A 25,001-nucleotide genomic window follows, 5' to 3' on the forward strand; every position below is an offset into this window, starting at 1 on the left:
TTTCTATTCACTACATTCTCATAGAAATATCTTTTTCTGATTCACAGGAATTAGAAAAATCCTCATAGATATTACGTTCATGATGCTGTTGCAATTAATGATATTATTTTTTTTTCTGTTCAGTCTTCACTTTCTTATTTCTTCTGACTGTTAATTTTTTATCTTGCAGACCCTCTCATGGACCAAAAGCAGCCTGCGTCAGTATCCTCTCCACCTGTTTCCCGCCCCAAAGCTCCTCCTCCTGGCGGACATCCCGTCGACCAAACAGAGTCATCTTCCACATCTCACGCTACTACTGGAGTGACATCTTCCCAAGAGGACCAAGATAAAGGACTGCTGACGAAGGAGTTTCCTACTTCCTCCATTGAAGGAAAGAAACCTGGTGACGTTGGATCACTGGACTCATGGAAAGTGGACAGTAGAACATCGGACTTTTCACGTGACCAAAACTCTGTGGGTGTGGACGTTTCTAGTGACCTTACTGATACTATAAATGGTGCTAGGGTGGATTATGAAACAATTCCGGACGCCAGGGTGTCGTCAGTTATCGATAGTAAAACGTCACTTAGTAGAAGTGCCACCGATACATATCACGACAAGGCAGAAACAATAAAAGGTGTTCTTGAGCCCATTGTAGATAGTGATTCGTTAAAACGCCAGGATTTTGTGCCTATAGAAATGAGTTCTAAACAGCCTCCCTTACCGTGTGTGGATGGCGATAAAAAACCACCGTCAGAAGATATCCAAGTCAAAGAACAACCCAAGGAAGTAATTCAGAATCGAATTCTCGATTCTGCTTCTTCCAGAGATATTACTGGAAGATCAGCAACCTTACCGATCAATGGTACAGTGGAAAAGATGCAAAATGGGGACATGGGACAATGGATGGATAAGGACATTTACGAGTTGGAATCTTATGGAACTATGACGGAAAAAATCGCCACTGCTATTACTAGCGCTGTTGTGACAGAGGCCACTTTGAGTATCACTGGAACGGATGACCTGATACTCAATAACAACATACATGCAACACACTCACAAGACACTCCATCAGACCAAATCAAGCACACAGAACCTGGAACATCCCCAAAAACCTCAGGGACGATTTCAGCAGGGGGTGAGCCTCACACTATCACCACCACTCAGATACACCCTGAAAAAAATGAACTCATAAAAGACGCCGCAGCATCACCACCCCAGCATCCTGTCGATGCGATACCTTCTCAGGAATCAAAAGTGTCTTTTGAGATGAAGGGTGAAACGGGCTCACGCGATTTGCCCAAATCATCAACGCCAATCTGTGATAGTAAAGTAGGGACCGAAATCACTGAACTTCAAAAAGATGAAGTTCAGAAGGATCTGCATGCAATCAAAGTAGACCAAACAATCTCCGGTGTGATACTCACGACAGAAGCGAAGTTAAAAGATATCAAAGAGGGACCATCCGAGCCTTTGGTCAAAGAAAGTGAATCACAACGACCACCACTGTCTACTGAAACAGAAACAATTCCTGTTGAATCTAATAAGGATATATTTCATATTGATAAGAAAGAAGTGGCTCAGAAGACAGAAGACAAAAAGGCAGAATCTATGAAAGATGTCACTGTTAGCAAAGATGAGAAGCAGCAATCAGAACTTTCTTCTGTGAAATTAAGTTCTGTACATGAAGATATCCAGTTAACTAGTGATGATGGAGCAAAGGTAGAGGCTCTGTCCTCAAAGCATCCAGTTGATTCCATTCCAACTGTCCTAGAGACAGGACAACCTACATTCGAAACCCATCCGTCTATTACGAAGTCTTCTGACCTAGAAGATAAAATTGCTTCACCAGGGAAGCCGACATCCCAGAGTCCAGCAGAATCATTGAAATCATCACCCAAGAAAGATGTTATAGAAAAAGATAGCATCATGAAAGACATCACAGAAAAAGAAAATATTCTGAAGGCTGAAGCCAGTGATGCAAAGTGTCAACCATCCAATATTACAGAAAATCTCTTGGATAAATTTGCTCCAGAAGAAAAACTTATTGAAGATTCTGAAGCAAAAATGTCAGATAAAACTACATCCACAATTCCTCAGGGTGAGCCTTCCGAGAAGATCGAATCAGAACTACAGACCATAATCTCTGAGGGGTCTCAGAATGTTACCCCTGAACCCAAAGTAGCAGATGATATTAAGCCATCTGCCAAAATTGACGGTAGTCCAGAAATTGTCCCAAAAATATCAAAATTAGAAGAGCAACACGTTCCATCCTCAGATTCCATCGTAGAAGAAAAAATCCAGCCTACACCTCCAATAGACCAATTGAAACGTACGCCAACTCCAGAACAAATGATGCGTACACCAACCCCAGAAAAAATGAAGCGTACACCAACCCCAGAACAAATGAAACGCACTCCCACACCAGAACCTATAGTAACAGAACAAATGAAACGCACACCAACTCCAGAATCCATACTATCGCAAAACATTCAACATATACCATCTCCTGAGCCTATTGTAACAGAAAAAACTGAATCAACAACAGCTACAGAAAAAGTTCAACATCCACCATCTACAGAGCCTCTTTTAGCAGAAAAAATTCAGTATCCACTAACACCAGAGCGAAAAGCAGAAAAAGTTGAGCAAAAACCATCAGCAGAGTCAATAGAAACTGCAAAAATAGAACAGATACCTATTCCAGAACCAATAGCAGCTGAAAAAACGCAACAGTTACCAACTCAGGAACCAGCAGACACTGAAGAAACACAGCGAATACCAACTCCTAAACCAACTGTCAGCGAAAAAACACAAGCGATACCAACTACAGAAGCAACAGTATCTGAAAAGACACACCAGATACCAATCTCAGAACTTATTATAACCGAAAAAACACAGGGAATGCCAATTCCAGGGCCTACACTAACAGAGAAGATGCGAACACCTACTCCAGAATCAATGATCCCAGAGAAACTTCAACGTACGCCAACACCCGAGACATTAGTTTCTGAAAAAACTCAAAGGTCACCAACTCCTGAAACTCTGATATCGGTAAAAGCTGATCGTTCCCCAACACCAGAAACGAAAACTTCCGATCAAATCGCAAGGTCGCCAATACCGGAAATCGCCAAACCAACAGAACCAGAAAATAGTGCACCAATTATAGAAACAAAACCGAAAAAGGAGCAAACGGCTCTACCGGAGACAGCAGATCTGGAACATATTCAGAAAGTGTCAACACCACCAGCTAAATCCCCTGAACCAGTAATTGAATCTGCTTTGGAAAACAAACTGTCCGAACAACCACCTTCATCGCCGAAAGAAAAATTAGCAACTAAGCAAACTGCATCTCCACCAAAATCTCCTGAAAAAATCGAACTAGAAACTGTAATTCCTAAAGTAGAACCAAAGCCTCCACCATCCAAACCTCCTCCTTCTGAATCTTCAGTAAAATCTGTGTTACAATCAATAGATAAAACTGAAACTTTTGTACCATCTCGAGAAGAACAAATCAAACCACAAGAAGAAACTAAAGTGAGTGACATGAAACCTGTGGACATTTTGCCAGCCACAAAAGAAACTAAAACGAAGGTTGAAGAAATTTCCACTGGAGTTGAACTCTTACCAGAGGACAATCAATATAAAGAAAGGAGCCTTACAAAAGACAAAATTATTCAAGATAAGGGTGAAATATCCAGGCATTCTCCTTCACCAGAAGTTCCACACGAAGTAGTTATAGCATCCAAAGAAAAGATTGTACCAGAAACTCAGAAAGCAGAAGATATCCCAAAGGAGCAAATTTTAAATCAAATAGAAGACAAGAAGCCATCTGAAAAAGTCGAAGAGGTAGAGGATATAAAAGAGTCCACTAAACAGGAATTATTGCCGTTAAGTGAAACGGATATTAAAGAATTATCAAGTAAAGATATTAAACCACAAGAAGTGTGTCAAGTGGAAGTGCATCGATTTGAGCCATGCCATATAGAGGCCAAAAGAAGTGAGACAAGAGAGGTAGCCGTTGGGAGAGATCTCATTCCACCAATGCGAGTTGCAGCAGCTGAAGGAGCAGAAGAGGAAGTGGATGGTCAACAGGCAACAGCAGAAGTTGAAGTTACTGGAGAGCCTACTGAAGAAGGAGATGGAAGCGAAGGAGAACCCACAGCGGAAAGTAGCCATCCAAACTCTGCAACCAATGGTGATCAAGGTCGCACATCTGCCATCTCAGGACGTCAGTCAGTTTCTTCTAAAGCAGATGTTACTAGCGACACTGGAGGAGATCGTGTTCCATCTCAAGGGAGCGGTAAGGAGGTAGAGAGCAAACCTGCTTCTGCAGTGAGCACGAAAACTTTAGACAGTAAAGGTGAAAAACCTGACAGTGCGCGAGCTGCATCAGCTACGAGTGTTCCTCCTGCTATTTACCAACCCCCAGAAAGGCGAAGATCCACGACGTCTGAAGCAGAGAGAGCGAAGACTCCTTCCACTATCAGTACGGTTACAGAAAAGGAAGAAATTTCTCAGGAAACAGAAAAAGTTGAAGAAAGTGAGAAAGAAGAAGTGAAGAGTGAGATAATTCCACAAGAACCGGTTGCTGAAGAGAAAGAAGCGCTACCACCTGCAGAGTCAGAAGAAGCACCAACAGAAAGTGCTCAGGAACCTTCTGAAAAAGAAGAGCCCGCAGAACCTGAACAGGAAGTGGGAGAGGATAAAGAAGAGAAAACTGAAGACAAAGCAACAGAGAAACTGCCTGAAGAAAAGGAAACAGCCCCTGAAGAGAAAGAAAAAGCATCAGAAGAAAGCGAAAAAATTCCCGAAGATCAAGAGAAAGCAACCTCAGCGACTCCTAGTGAGTTAGAGGAGAAACCCGATATATCTGAAACAAAAACGGATGTAACGCCCTCTCCTCAACCTCCGGAAGTCGCAGAGAAAGAATCTGATGAAATTTCTGTTGAAGAGGGTGAGAAACCAGAAGAACCAGCCACAGACAAGGACATACAGGAAGAGGCAGAGACAAAACAAGAACAGGAAGTTGAGAAAGAAGATGAACATGAAGAGGAGAAAGAGAGTGTACCAGATGAAATAAAAGAGGGAGAAAAAGAAGAGGTTAAAGGAGAAGAAGAAGAAGAAGGAACAAAAGTAGAAGATGCAGCAAAAGGAGAGGAAGAAACGATGGTTGGAAAACTCACAGGAGAAGATGGAGCAACTAAAGAAGGCGAAGAAGAAGAAGAAGCAAAAGTACACGAAGGGGAAGAAGAAGGCGAACAAAAGGAAGGAACGAAAGATGCAGAAAAAGAGGAAACTGAAGAAGGAGAAGAAGCAAAAGAAGAAGAAGAAAGTAAAGAAATTGAAACTGAAGCAGAAGAACCGAAAGTATCAGAAGACAAGGTCGAGGATACTAAGGAACAGACCGAATCTGCTGCAGAAATTGAAGCTGAAGAAGCAACAGCGGATACCGCAGAGCCAGCTGAGGTGGAAAAGGCTGCTGAAGAGACTCAGGAAGAAGAGCAAGAAGAGGAACCAAAGCAAGAAGAAGAGGAAGAACAGGAAGAGGAAGAAAGGGCAGAACCAGAACCGGCAACGGAAGAAGACCAAAAAGAAGAAGGCGGCGAAGAAGAAGAAGAAGAGAAAGAAGAAACTCCTAAATCTCCTACAAAACGAAAATCAGTCAAAAGCCCACCCAAGCACCTCAGGAAAGGTAAGTAATCTGTTTCTGTGGTTTAAAGATTACGCTATGAGAGTCTTTTTTGCAATATTACCCATACTCCCGAAATCCTCTATCCTTTCTGAAGCATATTTCATCTGAAGGGTTATTTTAAAGAAAGTATCAGGTTTAAGAATTAAAGATGGTTTGTTTGCAATTAGGCTTGAAGTATCTAAGGCGAAAGCAAGCTGAAATGGTCTTAAAAAGGTTCGCATTCTAGACGAGATTCGAACTCAAGTTAAGAGGATATCGTGATAATTGTCCTTCGTTTGGAAGAACAATTATCACGATGTACTTTATAAATGTCCAAAGTAAGAAGTTATCACATATTTCGCAACCACACCTGCAATGTTTTAAACAGGTCCTTTATGGTTTCGTTGTCACTGCCTGAAACACTAACTCAATCCATCCTCAGAGTTATTTTCATTAGGTATTGACAAGAAGAAGCAGACGAAGGCAGTAAAGATGAAGATAGTCGCTGAACTGTTCATCGTGGCTGGTCGATAATTCTGCGGTTTGGGAGAACACAAGAATCAAGCAAAGTTTAGAGTAGATAAAGTTTTACCCAAATGTTTTGAAGCCAATTAAAAAAGCAACTTTTTTAATCTGCACCGAGGACTTTCACTGATAGTACCGCGAAAGTCATTATAAGCGGTCCACAATTCTCCAACTTCTCAGAGAGTTTCTCGTTTAAGTAATTCAAAAACTCTGAAGTAAGTCTTGATGAGTTGCAAAGGTTCGTTAGCTGTTTACCGCTACTAACTAGCTAGTTCGTTTCACTTACCACCCCACTAGGAATCCACTTCGTTGCGACAACTTGATGGATTAATACATCTATTCAGTGCTGTCATGGCATCTGCTGTTACCATAGCAACGTTTTTTTTTTTTTTTTTTTTTTTTTGGCTGTGTGAAATTACTACTCAGTAAAAAAAAATGCATCCACATAAATAAACACGACCGATTTTTTCCCCTCTCCGGAAGATAGGACAACATTAAGGAATTCTGGCCATTAAATTGCCATTATCGTGGATGTTGTATTGCACATAAATAGCAGAAAGTCTGAAATCTATTAATTTTTGGTATGCCACTAACAGTCCTGTTCCGAAAAAATACCAGTGAACAGTGGAGCGCTCGTAATGTCTATAAAAGACCGTCGCTGTTGTCTGAAGATACTATTTAGTCAGGATAAAAGGCTAGAAGTGCAAGAAATGCACAAAGATTGGATTGCATAGATTATCGCAAAAACAACTTGGGCTATACTAACGTAGCCTATGAATTAAATGTGTTCTGATGGAGTTCGTCTGCTTTTAAAGAATCATAAAATGATTTAACAAACTAAAAAAAGCGGGAACAGAATATTATCGATTTAATCATAATTAAAGATATCCCAAAGTTTGAGATGAAAGCAGAATGATTTTAAATTTCCATTTCGCTTTCACCTTATATCTGATTATCACTTAAAACGAAAGTCCATTTATTTTTGTAACCGCAGAAATCGGAATGTTGTGTTTTTATATTTATTTGCTACTTGGCTTTTAAGTTCATTTTTAATATAAGTTCAATTACATTTTATTCATACTTTAAGAAAATTATTTAAATACATAATTTTGACTTACAAAAATAAAGATTTTTATCTACGATAAAAATCTTTATTTTTGTAAAGTTTTATTTTTTGTAAGTTACAGGTTTAAATCTTGACTTACACCTGTAACTTATTGACATGGTATCACGTGACTTAAAATGGCTGCGTGACAAGTGACTTCCATTCAGTGTTGCCAACATTTGATGATAGAAACATGGTACAAAGAATTCTAGTAATAAGTTTTACTTTGGTTTAAAGAAACATTGATTTTCAGAAAAGAAATCATTAAGGTCGTGGGGCCGGATACAAAGCCTTCGCGGGCCGTATCCGGCCCGCCAATTTGCGATCCCTGGTTTAGAGGAATACCTTACATAACAGAATATCTATGTGGCGACATCTAGCGATCAGAAATATAACCTCTGAATAAAAATTTTTTCGAACTTTGATAACAACTTTCTCTAACTGTATTGAGAACGAGGCGACCTAACGAATACCGAATGTAACGGTGAAATGGAATGCTGCGAGTTACGTCTCTAGGGGGTGGGGGGAATGCGACAACCACATAATTTATAGCCTTCGTCATACGTCAAAAGAAACGTGCAGAACTAACGACACAGATGAGATGCCGGATTTATCAGAATCCATTCGCATATCTCGCCTTTCCCTCTGGTTTCCTATTCATAGAGGGGGGGAGGGGGGAACTCGGTCTTAACTTTGTCGTAATTCGGTCGTAGGGCCGAAGCGAGCGCGCGCGCGCACACTTCTTATCGGTAAAACGACGAATTCGTCGCCGTCAACATCCAGTCATTTATCTCAACACTTGTCTGCAGATGCTATCATCTGTGCTTTCTGACAAGCCTGCTTATAAATTACAGTCCTAAAAATAGCCCAAAATATCGTGCTGTAGATAAGTTATCGGAATGACTTAATTTCTCATTTATCTCCAACACTTTCCCGGGGTGTTCGAAAACGTTTCAGCAAGATACGGGTATTTAATTTGCTTCAAGAAAGAAACCTGCAGGAAATTTGCAGACTGAAAAATGCAGAAACGAATGAGTTCTTACGGAAACAATGCATTTTTGAAGACAGACTGGAAAGTGAAAAAAAAAAAAAAAAAATGGCTGCCAACTGAACTACGCCAGTTAATGAGGAAGACTTTCGAATATTCGTGTAGCTTTTGCAACACTACACATAGAAGGCGAAATGCTCAAACATTATCAGGATGAGCCGATTTATATTTTTGACAAACAAGTGCTGTTTAATAATAACATTCAACACAGCACTTCTGTACTAATATAGAAAACGGGCTCGTTATTTATATTACACTCTTAATAGAGAGAATGTGAGCAATATTTGTTGTTGCCATGGGCTGCGGAACTAATGATGGTGAGAATGATGTGATATCACGTTTTCCTAAAACCTGATGGTTATAGGAAAGCAGCTACTCAAGAAAGAAGTTCTGGACAGGTTTCTCAGTGGATGATATGCCACAGCATCTGATTGCTTAGCATAGCCTGGTGAGAAAAGACTTGTGTTTTAGTGCTGCCATATATTCTCGCTAGTAGAATCCAAACATCTGGGCCCATTTTATTATAGAGGCCATCATCACAATCTGCTAAGTCGATGATACAGGAGTCATTTATTATCTGCCGGGATATCTCTTCGCCATCTAGCCAACAGGTGTTCGCATGGATTTTTGTAAATACAGTAAACCCTCGATTTAACGGACTGATAGGAGCTAAGGGGTGTCCGTTAAATCGAAAGTTTGTTAAATCGTGAATTTTTTAAAATAAGAATATCTGTAACATTATACTGCAATTCTATCAATATTAGCACTGTAATAACAAAAAAAAAAATTGTTTTACACACAATTTTTAACACAATTTTTACATTTTTAGATAAGATAATGTTCGATGTTGAGGCGCCTGGTTTAGGTAATCCGCTTTGAAAAAACGATCAAGTTTTTTTTTTGAACTTTTGAATTCTGCTGCTTTTAACTCCCTAAAATTACGAAAATGTGGGTAATAAAACTGCCGCAAAAAGTCCCGCCACTGACAGAAGAACCAATTACAGTGCGATTGGTGTGATCACGTGCTAATCATTCGCCGAACATGTTTTATGAGCGGTGACTCATTTATGTCGGCTAAATTACTACAGTGTTTTTCCAACATACGATGGCCTATTCCCCAAAATTTGATAAAATAACAGGATATTAATAACAAAAAATAACCTGTTAATTTAATTATAAGCAAATCTTCGTTAAAAGCATTTTAAAATTAACAGGGGAATTAATTTTAATACCCTGTTAACTTTAAAATGGTTTACTGTATCTTTAGATGCGAGAGGAATTTCATTGCCAAGTTTTAGGCTTAAAAACCAGCTTGGGAACGTTTCATGTTGATCTCTAGAGAAGGATTAGCGGATTATTTTATTCTTAGTCACCCATTGTACTAAAAGGTACAGTGGGTGGACTAAGAATAAAAATAACAGGAAATTAATTAACCTTTCGTAGGTGGGTTTCACATAAAAAAAAAAATTGCTCTTCGTAAGAAAAATGCAATTGTCGATCTCGAATATTTCATAATTACAGAATTCGTCATGTCCGAACATTCCCTCATATATATTATTTAATATTTAGAAAAATTAAACAAGGCAACTTAAATTTGCATGAAATAAATGGATTAGCTGTAAAATGTTCACCTATGTGTGTTTTATGCATTCTCAGTACATTGAAAATGGAACACAAGATAAATTTACACTTCAAGAATCATTTTATAAAAGCGTGACTATAGAGGTAAAAGACAACAAACGATCAGTAAAATTCTCAATTATTTTATTTTTAAATTGCAATAATATAATAATCAGGAATTTTCATAAGAATGATGTAATAATATTTTCCATAAAGGAAATAAACTGGAGGTCATCAGATCCGTTTAGATTATGTCGGTGTGTAGAAAGGTCCCACAAATCTTTTATAGCATTTTACGTAAAAGTAGATCCGTATAAAGGATCTACTTTTACGTAAAAGCGTAGTTTTCTTCCAAAAAGACTATGTTTAATCGAGAGAGCATGTTCTGCCAGGCCAGACTGTTCCCGTTCATGGTACTAGATATAGGATTTGTGTTCTTCACGACGGATGGTTGCAGATCTGTCACATTGTCCAGAGTAAGGCAAACTACAGGAGCATGGGATCTTAGACACCTGGAAGATTGAGTGGACAAAGCTTGTCTTTAGGTGAATAAAGTAAGACAGAAATATTCCTGATGGGACGAAAGGATTCTACAATATTAAGAGGTTTTAGAAAACTTGAACTACATATTCAGAAATCCCTTTAAAATAAGAGAGTAGAATCCGAGTGATATCTTCAGGAAATCTAGAGACTGATTATCTAAATCTTAATAAAAGATTCATTAAAGCCATTTTTCATAAAAGCAGATTTGATATAATTCTGTAAAAGGTCTTCAGTGGAATGAACATTATGAACGCATGATGTAATAAGGTTTTAATAGTTCCAATTCTTTTGACTAGGATGATGATGATCATCATCAGTATGAGTTTTTTTTTTCTAATAGCAGAAAATTTAAATTAAATACCTCAAAGTTCTAAATGTAGATTAAAAACATTTGCTTTAAAATCTGGGGGAGACTATATTGTACTAGGTTACACGGGCCATTACACAACCATCCATCTCGTGCATAGGCACTGCGGAACTGCAGCACCCCCAATTTTTCTCGATATATAAATATATTTATTAATTTATTTATATTTGCTTGTAATATTTAATTTTATCATCAACAATCTATACAATTCCCTTATTTTGTATAAAATATAATAAAAATCCATCTTGTAGCACTTAGGAGGGCGAAGGACGCTAGCAACACTGTGTTTATCACAGTGCCATATTGCTACACGCGCAAACATATGCACGTCATAGTGAGATGTGAGCTATTAGCGTAATGAGGCACTGTCTGTCTCGCAGTTCCGCTGTTGTTTATATGCAGTTTGCGCCAGTAATAGAATGTTCGTAGTGCTTATCGTGTTTACTCCGTCTCTTTAAATATTTGGACATTACAATTAAAGACATAACATTTGTTATAGTTTTTATTTTAGAACATTATTGGGGTTATGATAATGGATTTTATTTTTAACAATTTCGAATTATACTAAACTGTATAATTTTATCGATAATAAACAATATTTTTTCATGTTTGTTTATTTTATTTTTTGAATTTTTACGATAATTTTGATATTTTATCCAAACACGTATACACTGTACTTACAATGTGTATTTCGAAAGTTGCAGCACCCCCACGATTTCAAGCCACGAGCCTCCAATGCTGTGTTATAATAATTTTTAAATAATTGGCAATTTTACTGACAGCTTATTAAAAATATTATTTTTAATACATAAAATAATATTTGGTATAATTCGAAATTATACCAAATATTATTGTTCATGTTTATTTATTTTTTCGAAATTTTTACGAGGACGATTTCGGATAATGCTCATGCTGTCACTTATCAACAAGATATCATTCAGTTTGGGGGAACCCTATACTTTTTTTTTTTTTTTTTGAAGTCAACTGATTTTGTTTCAAAATGCTTTTCGCCACACTCATGCAATACTCACGTCCTGAGGGAGAGTTTCCCGAAAACTAATGATTTTAATAAATGATGTTTTCCTGACTTGTTTCTTTCTTTTTCATTTTTTTTTTCTGCTTCTTATTTATACACGCAGTCACATGACCCATTATGTGCTCCTCGATAATGCAGTGTCTGTAAAACTCTTGAAGAATGCTTATTTCTTTCATATAAAGAAACGTCCAAAAATGCTCATTCAGCACTTTTCACTCAGAGACTTAAAATGGAGACAATAACTGAATGGTTGGAATTCTTACGTGGCGCCACCTGTATTTAAAAGACATCAAAGTCTGAAATAATAATAATTCAGGATTTTTTGTTTCCTCTTCGAAACTTGCGGTATTTATAGTAACTGTACAAGCATTTGTTAGCCGTTTCGTGCATAACAAAATAAATAATTAATAAAATAAAAAAATAAATAAAAAATAATAATATAAAAATAATATTTTACATAACTTTTCGAAATAATTCATACGATCATACATTCCAGTGACGTAAGAAGCGTAATGACTTTTCGTCTGCTACAATCGAAGCTTTGATTGCTAGTGTTGGCATTTTGCTTTATCTCGTTTTACAGTAAGTAATGGAATTTAGCTGTATGTGTGTTGCAAGACTTAATACGAAATTTAATCAAGCACTCTTGAATTCTTCAGGGGCATGAGCAAACTTGGTTACATGCATTTTTTTTTTTTAAATTATTTTTACTTCTTTGCATTTGGTGCGTGTGTAAAGCAAAAGAAATTCGCTCTCTCGTTGCATGTCATAACTCATTTAGATTTGTCTGTTGGTAGGAATGCCTGACAATTTCTGCTTTACAATTTTTATCACGTTCTATTCAAGAAATGAAAGGAGGTTTTCAAATACTCAAAAAAAAAAAAAAAAAGTAAATCTATATCATTATAAAGATATTTACTGCTCAGGAAAGGGCGTTTGAAGTCGAACACTATTTCCCGTCATACAAATGGGCGTATTACTAGACCTACTTCGTAAATTTAACACATTTCCAATATATATATATATATATATATATATATATATATATATATATATATATATATATATATATATATATATATATATATATATATATATATATATATATATATATATATATATATATATTTATTTATTTATTTATTTATTTATATTGTTCCACGTGATTATGTAATCCTCTTTCTTTGCATACACATTTAAAGAATTTGTAAGTATTTGGCTACCTGCAAGTGTTTCCATTATTTGTTTATCAGACCATCACTATAACATTTTACGTTAAACCGAGAGATTCATTTTGTTTTTTAAACGTAATGCAATCTAAAAGGACTAATGTTACAAGTGTTTATTTTTTATATTTATTAAGTAAATGCTTTTTTAATAACGAACCAAGCATTTAATCAGATAGTGTTGGTATTTGGCTTTATATGTTTTGAATCTGGACAATACTGAAGTTCCATCTAGATGTACTAGTAATTACACCAAAACAAAATGTAAGAGAGTTTATTTAATTTACTTTATAAGTGCTTATCACCATCATATATTCACTACCGGAGTGATCATACGGCATCTGTGGATGCCGTATGATCACTCCGATGCTCGGTGATGTGCCACACCAGGCCTCGCCCATGTAGTCCTGTTGTATGCTTTTCTGGAGGCTTCAACTCTCTGAAGATCAGTCACTCCACACACACACACACACACACACACACACACACACACACACACACACACACACACACACACACACACACACACACACACACACACACACACACACACACACACACACACACACACACACACACACACACACACACACACACACACACACACACACACACACACACACACACACACACATCATCCATCCATCTCAATGATGATCTACCCCTGCGTCTTTTTCCAGTAACTTTACCTTCTATTACTGTTCTGAGAAGTCCTCCTTCCATCCTTTCAATGTGTCCAAAATATTTTAACTTTCTTCTTCTGTCAATATCCTTAATGAGTCTTAAAGTTCTACTACTCTTTTCTAACACCCATTCATTTGTAGGCCTTTCAGTACGTTAAATGCTCAACAGCCTTTTGTAATACCACATCTCAAAAGCAGATATCCTTTTCTTATCTGACTTCTTTAGGTTTCAAGTCTCACATCCGTAAGTCGCTGTTAGAAAAACAGCTGCATCCAAAATCCTCAACTTTGTTCCCATGGAGATAGATTCATCCTTCCACATTTTACACAAGTCTCTGATTGTTGTTTTGGCCATTCCTAATCTTCTCAACAGCAATTCTTCACATTAATAATGGATCCCAGATACTCAAACTTGCTGACTTTCTCAATTCTTTCTCCATTAAGGTACTCTTGATTTTCAGGAACTTCCCTGTCTGTATTTTCTTTGAGAACCATAATGTTTGTCTTGCTAGGATTGAGCTGAGTCCTGTTCTTACTCGTTAACTTTGTCAAGAATTTGTCCTAGTCCTTTGTCATTACAGAAGAGTACTGTATCATTAACATACCTCAGATTATTGATCAATCTGCTACCTATCCTAATTTATGTTCCTGTGTTAAGCTCATACAATGCTACAGGCATAATGTCTTCCGCATATATATATATATATATATATATATATACTAAACAAATGAGGAGAAAGGAAACATCCTTGCCTATCTCCTTTTCCAACCCGAAGCCAATCACTCAATCCAACACCTGTTCTTACTGTGGCTTCTTGCTCCTTATACAAGTTGGCTATCAACCTGATAGTGTGTTGAGGAAAACCCATTCTTTTCATTACTTCCCACAGTTTCACTTGCTGAACACAGTCAAAAGCTTTAGAGTAGTCTAAGAAACACATTACCAGAGGGAGTCTGAATTCTTTAAATTTTTCTATGATCTGTCTAAGGCAAAGGATCTGATCTCTGGTGCGTGCCCTACCTTTCCTAAAACCTGCTTGTTCCTCGGGCATCTCTGCCTCAACTTTGGCTTCAATCCTATTTAGCGTGATCTTCAATAAAATTTTGCTTGCCTGAGATATTAAACTAATAGTTCCATAGTTCTTGCAAGACCTTGTATCTCCCCTCTTATGTAGTGGTATGGAAATCGACTTCTTCCAATTTTCAGGCCACGATCCTGTCCTCCCATATCATTGTAATCAATCTATGAAACACTCTTATCCCTCCATCCCCTGTGGCCTTAATTAACTCTGCTGGGATTCCATCCACACCTGGGGCCTTATTGCTCTTACAACTTCATGCTTAAGTGGGGGAAGGTTCCGAATCGGAATTTTCCTGATGAGTGGGTTCAAACTTTTCTTTATCCACTCTATTGCACAGTTTCTCACAATATTCTTTCCATCTGTTTTTGATTTCCAATTCTTTTGTTAGCAATGCTCCATTCCTGTCTTTGATGCCATTCAATTTGAGTTTAAACTTGTGCGTTAAGTCATGAACTAAGTAAAATATCCTTTTTCTAAATGCTCTGAAAGATAAATAAAATTAAAATTAACGGAAAATAGTAAGCGAGTATGAAGTCTTTGCTCATCTTGCACATGCCACTTCCACTTAAGGAAAAACGAATTAAATCTCCTGACTGCATGGACCAACAATTCCTTATCAACAACAATTCTCTTTATTTGATTCTTTCTTTACATTATAGTAGCAATAAATTTACTAAAATGCACCATTCATCAGCTGCGATTCCTTAATTTAGCATCCTACGACTCTTCATGCATTTATTGCACATTTATAATTTTTTCGTTAACCCAATCACCTACACGCAGCACATCCCATCTTAATGATCATGTTCCATCACTTATTGCATGATATTTCCGAATTTTTACGATCACTGAATCATTCTGTTTTCCGAGGGGAAAAGCTTGCTTTTATAAACTTCATTTTGTATAACAAATAGAGTTTGCCTTTTGTTTTGTTTCTATTTCAGGACATATTAAAAAGATTAATACATTCCCAATGGGGAAAAAAATTCATATTTAGGGAAATAAACTATTGAACCTTTCATTAAAATATAGAAAATAAATATGCATCAATTAAAAATCATCGTCACTCCACTTTTCTTATCACTGCCTAGAATAAGAGAGTGCATAGCTTACAGTAAGTTCACAAAGGTTCGCTGGCAGTGACTTGTGGCTCATCTGTAAAGCACACTTAGTCTCCATCTCATTTTTTAGGTTTCTTACACCACCTTCCCCGTGTACCCCAGCTACCTGACTCCTATAATTGGAACGAGGTTCGTCATCGATCCATAAGAAACCTACCACCCCTTTCAGGTAGGTAAATCCTTTCGCCACCCACTTAATAAATAATGTTGTAAGCAAGGCTTCACCTTTGACTCCCCACATTTCAAATAGCGGTCATGGATTAATAAAGAAGGATGCGAACTGCTTCGTTGTGAAGCCTTGAGGTGGCGCCAACTGCTGTTGTGCACGCCATGTTATAAAGATTCAAAGTTTTACACTGAAGTACCGGATCTATGGATTAAATGTCGAAGGTATTCTTATATACCAAGGGAAGCATAGGATATTACAAGGAAGGAGAGATGCATAGTCGATAAAAATATTAAAACAGAAGAAATAACCAGATGTAGGAACGTATAGCAGGTTTTCGAATGGTAGTTGGAAACCAGTCGCCAGGTGGCGTGCTGTTCGTTATCCTTCTGTATTTAATCCACGACACAGACAAGTGTGAACTCACCCTTCAGGCATCTTTGCTTTTGTCTTGCAGCTATGTGATCTGTTCGGTGGCTCCTTCTATTTTTTGCCTTTGCACTTGTGTGATTTTGTTTCGTAGCCATACTTACATCTGTGTGCTCTTGTATTCGATTGCACTAACACTGTCTTGTGAGATTTTTTACAACTGTTGCACTCTGTAATTTGATTACCAGCACGAACTAGATGTGACATTTCATCTAAACATCCTGCATGTCTTTGCCATGTTTTTTTTGCACTTATTTGAATTGTATTTCGCCTACAGTCACTTTATTGTTAGTCATACGAATTACGTGGAGAATAACTTACCCATGTCACTTGACTCCAAAGTATAAAATTCGTTTTAACCAAGGGAATGAGGCCTAAAAGAACACCGTTCTGAAATGGTAAACGACACACTTTGCTAAAAGTATCAACTTAATATGTGTATGTGAATTCATTTGAGATGTAGGGATCTTCTTGATTGAATTAGGAGCTAAGAGGGTTCAACAAGATTCCGAAACTAATTGGTGTAATTGTTATTAGCAAATATTAATCTCATTCTTCTGAGATAGAAATTCAGAGAACTATATATCATTTATTTTTTTTTAAAAAAAAGAAAATATCAAAGCTGTGCAATTCATAACATAACATAGTATTTGATATAAAATAATGAAGCAAATTATATAAGAATTCTTTTAATTTGTTTAATTTAATTTAAAAGTTTAATCTAACAATATATATTAACACACCTTTTATTTATTATTATTATTATTATTTGAGACCTCCAGGGAGTCAGGACTCATCGAGGGAGGCTATAAATCACCCAACCAGCTATCATACCGTCTCTTAAATTCATTCACACTAGATGCACTAGCTCACTGCTCTCTGGGAGAAAAACCTAGATCTTACTCCTTTCTTGACTTGTGAACAAACTTAACTTTCATGGATGACCCGTGTTCTCTTCCCGCCTTCCATATAACGAAAAATTTCATCATTTGATATCCTATAACAGCTGTTCAGAATTTTATAGACCTCTATCATATCACACATCTTTCTTCTGTTAACCAGAGTCTGCAATCCACATACTCGCAATCTGTTCTCATAATCTCAATCCCATAATCCGGATATAATCTTTGTAACTCTTCTTTGCACTCTTTCCACAGCTTCTTTATCCCCTTGGAACCAGGGAGACCAAATCTCTGAGTTTTATTTGCAACTTTTGCTATGTGACCTTTGAACTTTAAATTCTTATCCACCAATACACCAAGATCCCTTGCCTCTTCAGTTTCTTGTAGCATAACCCCACTAATATAATATGCCGCTGGAAATCTAATCACGCCAAAGTGCATCTTTAAACTTACTAACATTAAACTGACAGTCATTTTCGTTTGCCCAGATTTCCGGTCTGTTCAAATCATTTTGTAATTGCTGAATATCAGTAGCATCCCTGATTGCCCTGCCTATCTTCGCATCATCGGCAAACAATTGCACATCTGATGATAGACCCTGCTTGATGTCATTAATATGTAGATTGAACAATAATGGCCCGAGGACTGAACCCCTTGAGGTACGCCGCTGGTCACCTAAAATCTGGCAGATTTAAGGTAGCCAGTAAAAAATCAGTAAGGTAACCAGTAAATAATTAGAAAAATTTATGCAAATTAATACAATATTTTGTTTGTTTATTGATTTTACTAATATAAATGATTATTGTAACAATTTCTATTATAAATTATTATTATTATCGATTTGCAATTTATATTTTAATAATACAAAATATTACTACATTTTGTATCTGTTTATCCGTTCTTCTGTTATAAATTATTATCATAGAAATTTTGATCGCTACGTTATTACAAACTATCTTGTTACAAAGTAAAGAAATATTTAGTTTCATATTTATTTTTAATTTAGTTTAATTTGGGTGGTATGAAATATTGCTGAAAATAATTTTGCCCAAGAAGTAAGGAAAAAAATGAAATTATATTTGTTTCTTAAAAAATAAGTAAAAATTTTATATAAAAAATAAGAAACAATTTTACTAGATTAGTAAAAAAAATCACGACTTTCCATTGGTTACTATTTCAAGATTTTGAAATCTTGAAATAGTAACAAGTTTTATAAATACACCTTGTATAATTTTTTATAATTATGGTACTTATAGGAGGAATCACCCGACCGTGAGATGCAGTGATTGATTCATTCAATCCAATACCCTTGGAGGGTAATGGATAGCAATGCTGTAGCTAATGAAGCTCTAACTGAGGCTCGGCTATTGCTGTTACCCTCCTGTCATGATCAGAGCTTTAATAATAGCTCAATAACCTTATCCCTACACTGTCCGCTACAGATAACGGGGAATATGAAAAGCATTCTTGCTTCGCCCCTTTAAGCCAGTCCTTATAAGGACTATATAAGGACTATTTCTATTATATTATCACCCAAATCAGCTAGTTCGACAGGCAGCGGACTACAAGCCCTCAGATCGTTTCAAACATAAAAAACCGAAATCCTCCATCGCAAGAGAAAGCTGATACAGCCTCAATGCTCACAATGAGCGGGTAAATTACCCACAATAATCTCATCACCTACAATCTAAAATCCAGATGAAGGGATAAAGAGTCAAGGACTCAGTCCATCAACCAATTAAGTTCAAAGTTCTATTATATTATATTGCTTTTGGATGGGGATTGCTTTTCCCAAGCTTTCGCATACGCTATATCAGCCTTCACACTTCATGATAATAAGCTAGTAAAAGTGATGTAATAATAAACCATCATTTTAATGACTTTCTGGTAAATGCAATACAGATGATAGTGATGAGTAACATCTGTTTGTGTACGACATGGAATTTGGTAATTATTCTTACGTAATGTATATGACAACTAGTTATCTTTCAAGATGAATATAATATAAATAGCTACAATATCAAAAGACAGATTTTCCCCAATATTTGATCAATTTTCATACAATGTATCGTCTTTTCCAAACAAGAACCTTAAATCTGAAGTATCCAAAGAGAGTCTGCTGTCATCTGGTGACAAACATTGGCACTTGTTAATCACTTTGGTGATTTTTGTCATAATCCCAGTTAATCCTCCTTTTCCATTGCGCTGACAACTAAGAAGTGCTAACACTTGCATGGACAAAGAAAGGAAATAAGAAACTAAGAAAACTCTCTTTCCCTGTAGTTGCTAATACACTTCAGCTGTTTCACGGAAATTGTTTTGGGCAACTTCTTTCCAAATCCCAATTCAATCGATTGCCTAACTGGCCAAACAAAGATTTGTGCAGACCTACAGATCCAGATTACTTAGGAAAAAAGCGATAAACCTTAATTTAGTCTTACTGCAATTTATAAAGACATTTAAATAAATTTATAATGGTTAAAATAATGATAAAGGTTCGTCTCTAAATGCGAGACTACTGAAAAAAGTGTTTGGTATGATTTTACTATCTTATATAATGGGCGAAATACTTTTGTTGTCGTTGTTAACACAAGTAATCATTTTACGAAATAACTACGACAAATGTTTACTTCTAAGAAGCATATTAAGGTAGTGTCACGATTTTCTTATGCTCCAAGTAGATATCAATGCCGACAGCAACAAACTCAACAGACATTATTAAAATTACTTTAAATAAGCTGGTAGAATTTTCCTTCTAGTGAACAGCAAACACAAAAAAAAAACCACTTTAATTCGACTGCATCATTCAAGTGATACGCGCGCGCTAACAATGTCGTTTGCAGATTCGTTAAAACTTCGTGCTCAGATAACCTCGAACCGGAAAGTAAGAAAAAACTGATATCGATATATTACGAGCAAAAGAGTTTCATAGACGTCGTACTCTTAGGTATATGAAAAAGTAAACAGGAAAATAAAAAATATAATCCATTTAAAGTATATCTCGTATGCTTTTAGCTCTTCATAATTAATGTTTTATTTTTCTGTTTTGGACTAAGATTTTAAATGAGCTCTTCACACAAAAGAGATCAGGTATTTACTCTCTCTGCTTCATATTTAGTATAAATTCAAAGCTAGCAATTTATCTTTGACGTTTTACCTGTACTGCTACAGCACATCTCTATCGCTCAGTTAAAATGAAAAACATTTCATTGCCGCGTAGCCTTCTATCACTTTTTTTTTAGATGTCAAAAACATTCCCCTTTCAAGAGAAATGTCAACAATTAATCACCTAGTGTCATATATCACGTCTGACAGACTCCTGTCACACCATTTTAGTCATCAATAACAGCCCGTCAGAAACATGAAACATAATTAACAATACAGCTATGTTAAGCAGTTTATGTTTTAATCTATTGTCATTTGTGATCATTGAAGATTATAACCACGCCATCCAGATATTTTAATAATAGGTTATTCGGACAGATGTCTAATGAAGACTTTGTTTAAAGATCTTGTTTAGAGATTTGAATACAGTAATGTTTAGCTCGTACTGATTCGAAATGTTTGTAAAAATGCATCGTGTTTTTGTAGATTTATTTTAAACATGCCACTGAAACACAATCTCACTGTTACAGGTGGTTCACCGTCTCCTCAACAAACAAAGCCTACTAAAGTGAGTATTGATTTTTATATACGTTATTATTTAACTTACATTCGATGTTATTATATATATATTTTTTTTCTAACTTCTCGTCCGCTTCTAAAAGACATGCTATATTTAAGAAGCTTTAAATATGGTTGTTCACTTTATTTTATTATTTTTTTATATTTATCCTCCTCCCCCCCCCCACACACACGAGAGGTACAAGAACCTACAGCACATCACTGTCGTGTGTGAGGTGCAGATAAGGGTTGACAAAGTAGAAAGCTATTGACATTCTTCTTAAAGCGCTGTAGGTTGAAAGTGTTGAGAACCACATGATGGGGAAGCCTGTTCCAGAGGACAGAGGTAGATGGAATAAATGAGGAAAAGAGAATCGGGTTTGGTGAATTTACAGTTGTACTGTAAAGAGATGTGTTGACAGCAGCTGCTCTCGTTTTAACAGGCCTAGCAGCAAGTGGAGGAATGATGTTTGCCAATTCACTGGAGCTGTGACCATGGAGTACCTGTAGAAAGATGACATCTATGAAACAGAGGTTGAAGTGAGCCTGTAAGGGAAGGGTCATCTATGGGCCGAATCTCTCTCTCTCTCTCTCTTCTGGACAGCATCAAGAATTTTTAAAGAGGTTTTAAGTGCACCACCAAAAATATGTGAACCGTATTCTAAGGATGGGTGGATTTGGGTTTTATATAGGGTTAGTAGCAGGGTGGGTGTAAAATTGCTTCTTGAGCAGAAAAGAATGCCTAATTTTTTAGAAGCTGAGGAAGCAATTGATGTGATGTTTTTATGTCAAGAGAGGTTGGAGGTGAATGTCAGTCCAAGGAGAGATAGTTCATTCTGTCCGGTGATGTGTATTACTGAGGATGAGGGAAGGTGAACTGAGATCCCGTTTGCGAGAGAAAAGACAGGACTGCATTCTGGCGGTATTGTAGGTCACCAGGCTATCTTATCCTTGTCCCACTGAAGGATGGTATAGAAATCAGTGTTTAAGGCAGGCACTGGTTGCAGATGATGTAAGGGATGTCTGAGAACTACATCGTTTGTCAAAGGAGTGGAATGAAGGGAGACCGCTATCGTTGGCAAAGCTACGGATAGGTTTTGTAGTGATTGAGAGTAGGTCATTTATTCAAATGACCTTCTCTCAAGAGAAAGCTGGTTATCCAGTTACAGAGGGCGGCAGGCAGACCGAAGGAAGACAGTTTGCAAAGCAGGCCTTGATGTCAAACACGATTGAAAGTATTGGAAGTGTCCCGGGCAACAGCACGCGTTTCTCCGAAACTCTCCATGGCGCGTGTGCAGTGGAGTGAGCTATGTAGGCTGTGTAGCCCAGATCCACGGTTAATATAATATATCAGACGTGGATCCGGATTTGTTGATAGATGATTTACATTTACTGCATAGGCTGAGAATTGAGAAAACAAACTGAATTTTGGATATAACGTACAATAGTATTTTACTATTATTCAATGTATTTCGATGTGAATTAAAATTATACATTATTTCAAAAGCGCGATATACAATAATGTTCTTCTTCAAAATTGGGTATATTATATGTAAAATTTATTTTACAGCCACATTTAATAGAACAATTTTAAAACAATTTTTAATTGTTAAAAAATCACATGCCACCATGGAATAATGCTGCAATATTATATCTCCGCTTAAATTATCAAAAAGGATAAAAGAAATTTCTGATACATGTGATTTTATTAATATTAATAACAAAATCGACTGATCTGTTATTTCGTTATGAATTAATCAAGTAATATCGCAGTATAATATTTAAATAACGGCTTCGCACATGTAAGAGAAAAATAAGAGCATTTATTACTCCCATTTATTTCGCTCAGTATGTCGCGAGCTTCATTCAGGGAGAAGACAATATTTAAATTATGAACACAAGAACAAGTCATACAACTTACGTATACTACCACGTGACTCGGCCTGCTGTACAAGTAGGAGGAACACTAAGTTACAGAAGTATTCTTCTCCAACACATCCGTCCCTTAGGACAGATGGAGTTCCTTCATTAAGGATCACGATGAATTAATGCAGCCGACATGTCAATCCTCTGCTATATCCCGTAAGGGCAAGTTTTTTTTTTTTTTCCCTGTGTGCTCACAGGGCCGGTTTGCCTGTTCTGAGGGTCGAAAAAACACGAGTTTCCGGGAGGAAAATAAACCCTCTACTTCCGTATAAGACTGGCTAATTCACCTTTACTCGAAAGAGACCAGATATAGGTTCCTCACGTTATGAACTGGATTCGAACTCGATCTTTTCAACCAAGGGCTCGTCTATACCAACTGAGCTACGGGGGCTCTTGATGTGTTGGAGAAGAATACTTCTGTAACTTAGTGTTCCTCCTACTTGTACATTAAGTATAGTTCTACGTAAAAATAAAAATTGCAAGGACTCTTCGTAGATATCACCTTCACACCATCCCGGAAGTTGTCATCTTTCCTACCACCTCCCAAAGCTACATTATCACCTCTATCCTTGCCTGGTATTTATCAAAAACCTTGTTCTTGTTATCTTTTCTAATTTGGACACTGGCCGTTCTGCTACGATTAAAATCCAAGAATATCAAGATTACTTACAATTTCTGGAATTATACATTTCAGGCCTTGCTTCTCATGCCATTGTTACACCCTGATAATCAAGAATGTAAAAATTTCAGTTATCATGGTGTAACAAGAAAATAAAAATATAAAATCCTATGTAAGTAGCTAATACAAGATATTTAAAGACAGAAAATATGCTTGCATCCAAGAAAATTAATTATAGCAGAAATTGTTTGTTTAACTAAATAATGAAAAAGGAATCTTATTACAAAAAAAAAAGGGATATGGAAAATATAGGTTAAGTAAGACAAAGAAGATTAGAGATAAGAATTTGTATGTGAGAGGCTAGTTTAACACTCGAAAAGAGGAGATTAAAAGGTTGAAGTAAATTCTAAAAAGGGGATTAATTGAGTATAAAGGTTAGCTTAAAACAAATGACGATCGCTCAAGGTCAACTCCCGAAGTGAGACGTCGTCTCACTTCGGGAGTTGACCTTGAGCGGAAATTGGTGAATGATTGGTGAATGAGATCGACTCCAGTAGGGGGGAAGAAAAGAAATTGAAGAAGGTGCCGATAGGGGCCATGCAGATAAAAGGGTTTGGAACCCCCCCCCCACACACACACAAGGCCTCAGAGTTTCTTCACGAAATTTTCGTATAGGTAACACGGGTTTTTCTGAGTGACGGCGTAGGAGTTATCTTCGTCCAACGCAACAAGGAAACAAAGTGTGCGGGAAGGAATTCGATCCCGTATTCCTATTGCAAGAGACGAGGAACGCCGTATAGTTCACAAGAAGGAAGGAATTGTCTCATCATCCAGTACTCGTATCGAGGGAAAGAAAATCCATACAGAAATCCGTGCCCATGTGATGAGTTCCATAACGATAGAATAGAAGATCCCGTGTGTGTCCTTTATTCAAGCACAAAAGGTATAGATCCTGAAAACCAGGGTTCGTCCCAGAAAGGTACTGTAAAATCTTGTATCAATTGAAATCGCATATAGTTGCAATCATTGTTAATTACTGGACAGTCGAAGATAAACTAGGACTTTAGTACAAATCAGAGTAGAATGAGAGTAAACTAGTTTATATTATTTAATAAGCATTCATGTGCTAGAGATTTATGTATGCGCATGGTATTTCATACGAGAGTGTCTTAAAGGTCAAATGTGTGTATGGGCATAGCGATAGGATAGTTTAACCTATATTGTTTGTTTTGTAAGTTAGATAAGGTAGACAGAATATAAACATTAATGGTATTATGGCACTATAGAGCA

The 25,001-nt window shown here is 36.7% G+C and overlaps 1 protein-coding gene across 1 annotated transcript in view; it reads left to right on the forward strand.

Moving 5' to 3' along the window:
* LOC150096268 (uncharacterized) overlaps window positions 1-25,001 on the forward strand; it is a 170,682-nt gene that overhangs the window by 103,914 nt on the left and 41,767 nt on the right. The window contains exons 2-4 of the mRNA XM_090409017.1: window positions 170-5,671; window positions 16,077-16,175; window positions 21,139-21,176. Coding sequence (XP_090265143.1) covers window positions 178-5,671; window positions 16,077-16,175; window positions 21,139-21,176 — 5,631 coding nt within the window. The 5' untranslated portion in view covers window positions 170-177. The remainder of the gene's footprint in view (window positions 1-169; window positions 5,672-16,076; window positions 16,176-21,138; window positions 21,177-25,001) is intronic.

Source organism: Typopeltis vanoorti, chromosome 19, assembly GCF_054136105.1.
Source record: "Typopeltis vanoorti isolate ZY-2024b chromosome 19, IOZ_Tvanoo_1.0, whole genome shotgun sequence".
Taxonomy (NCBI): Eukaryota; Metazoa; Arthropoda; class Arachnida; order Uropygi; family Thelyphonidae; genus Typopeltis; species Typopeltis vanoorti.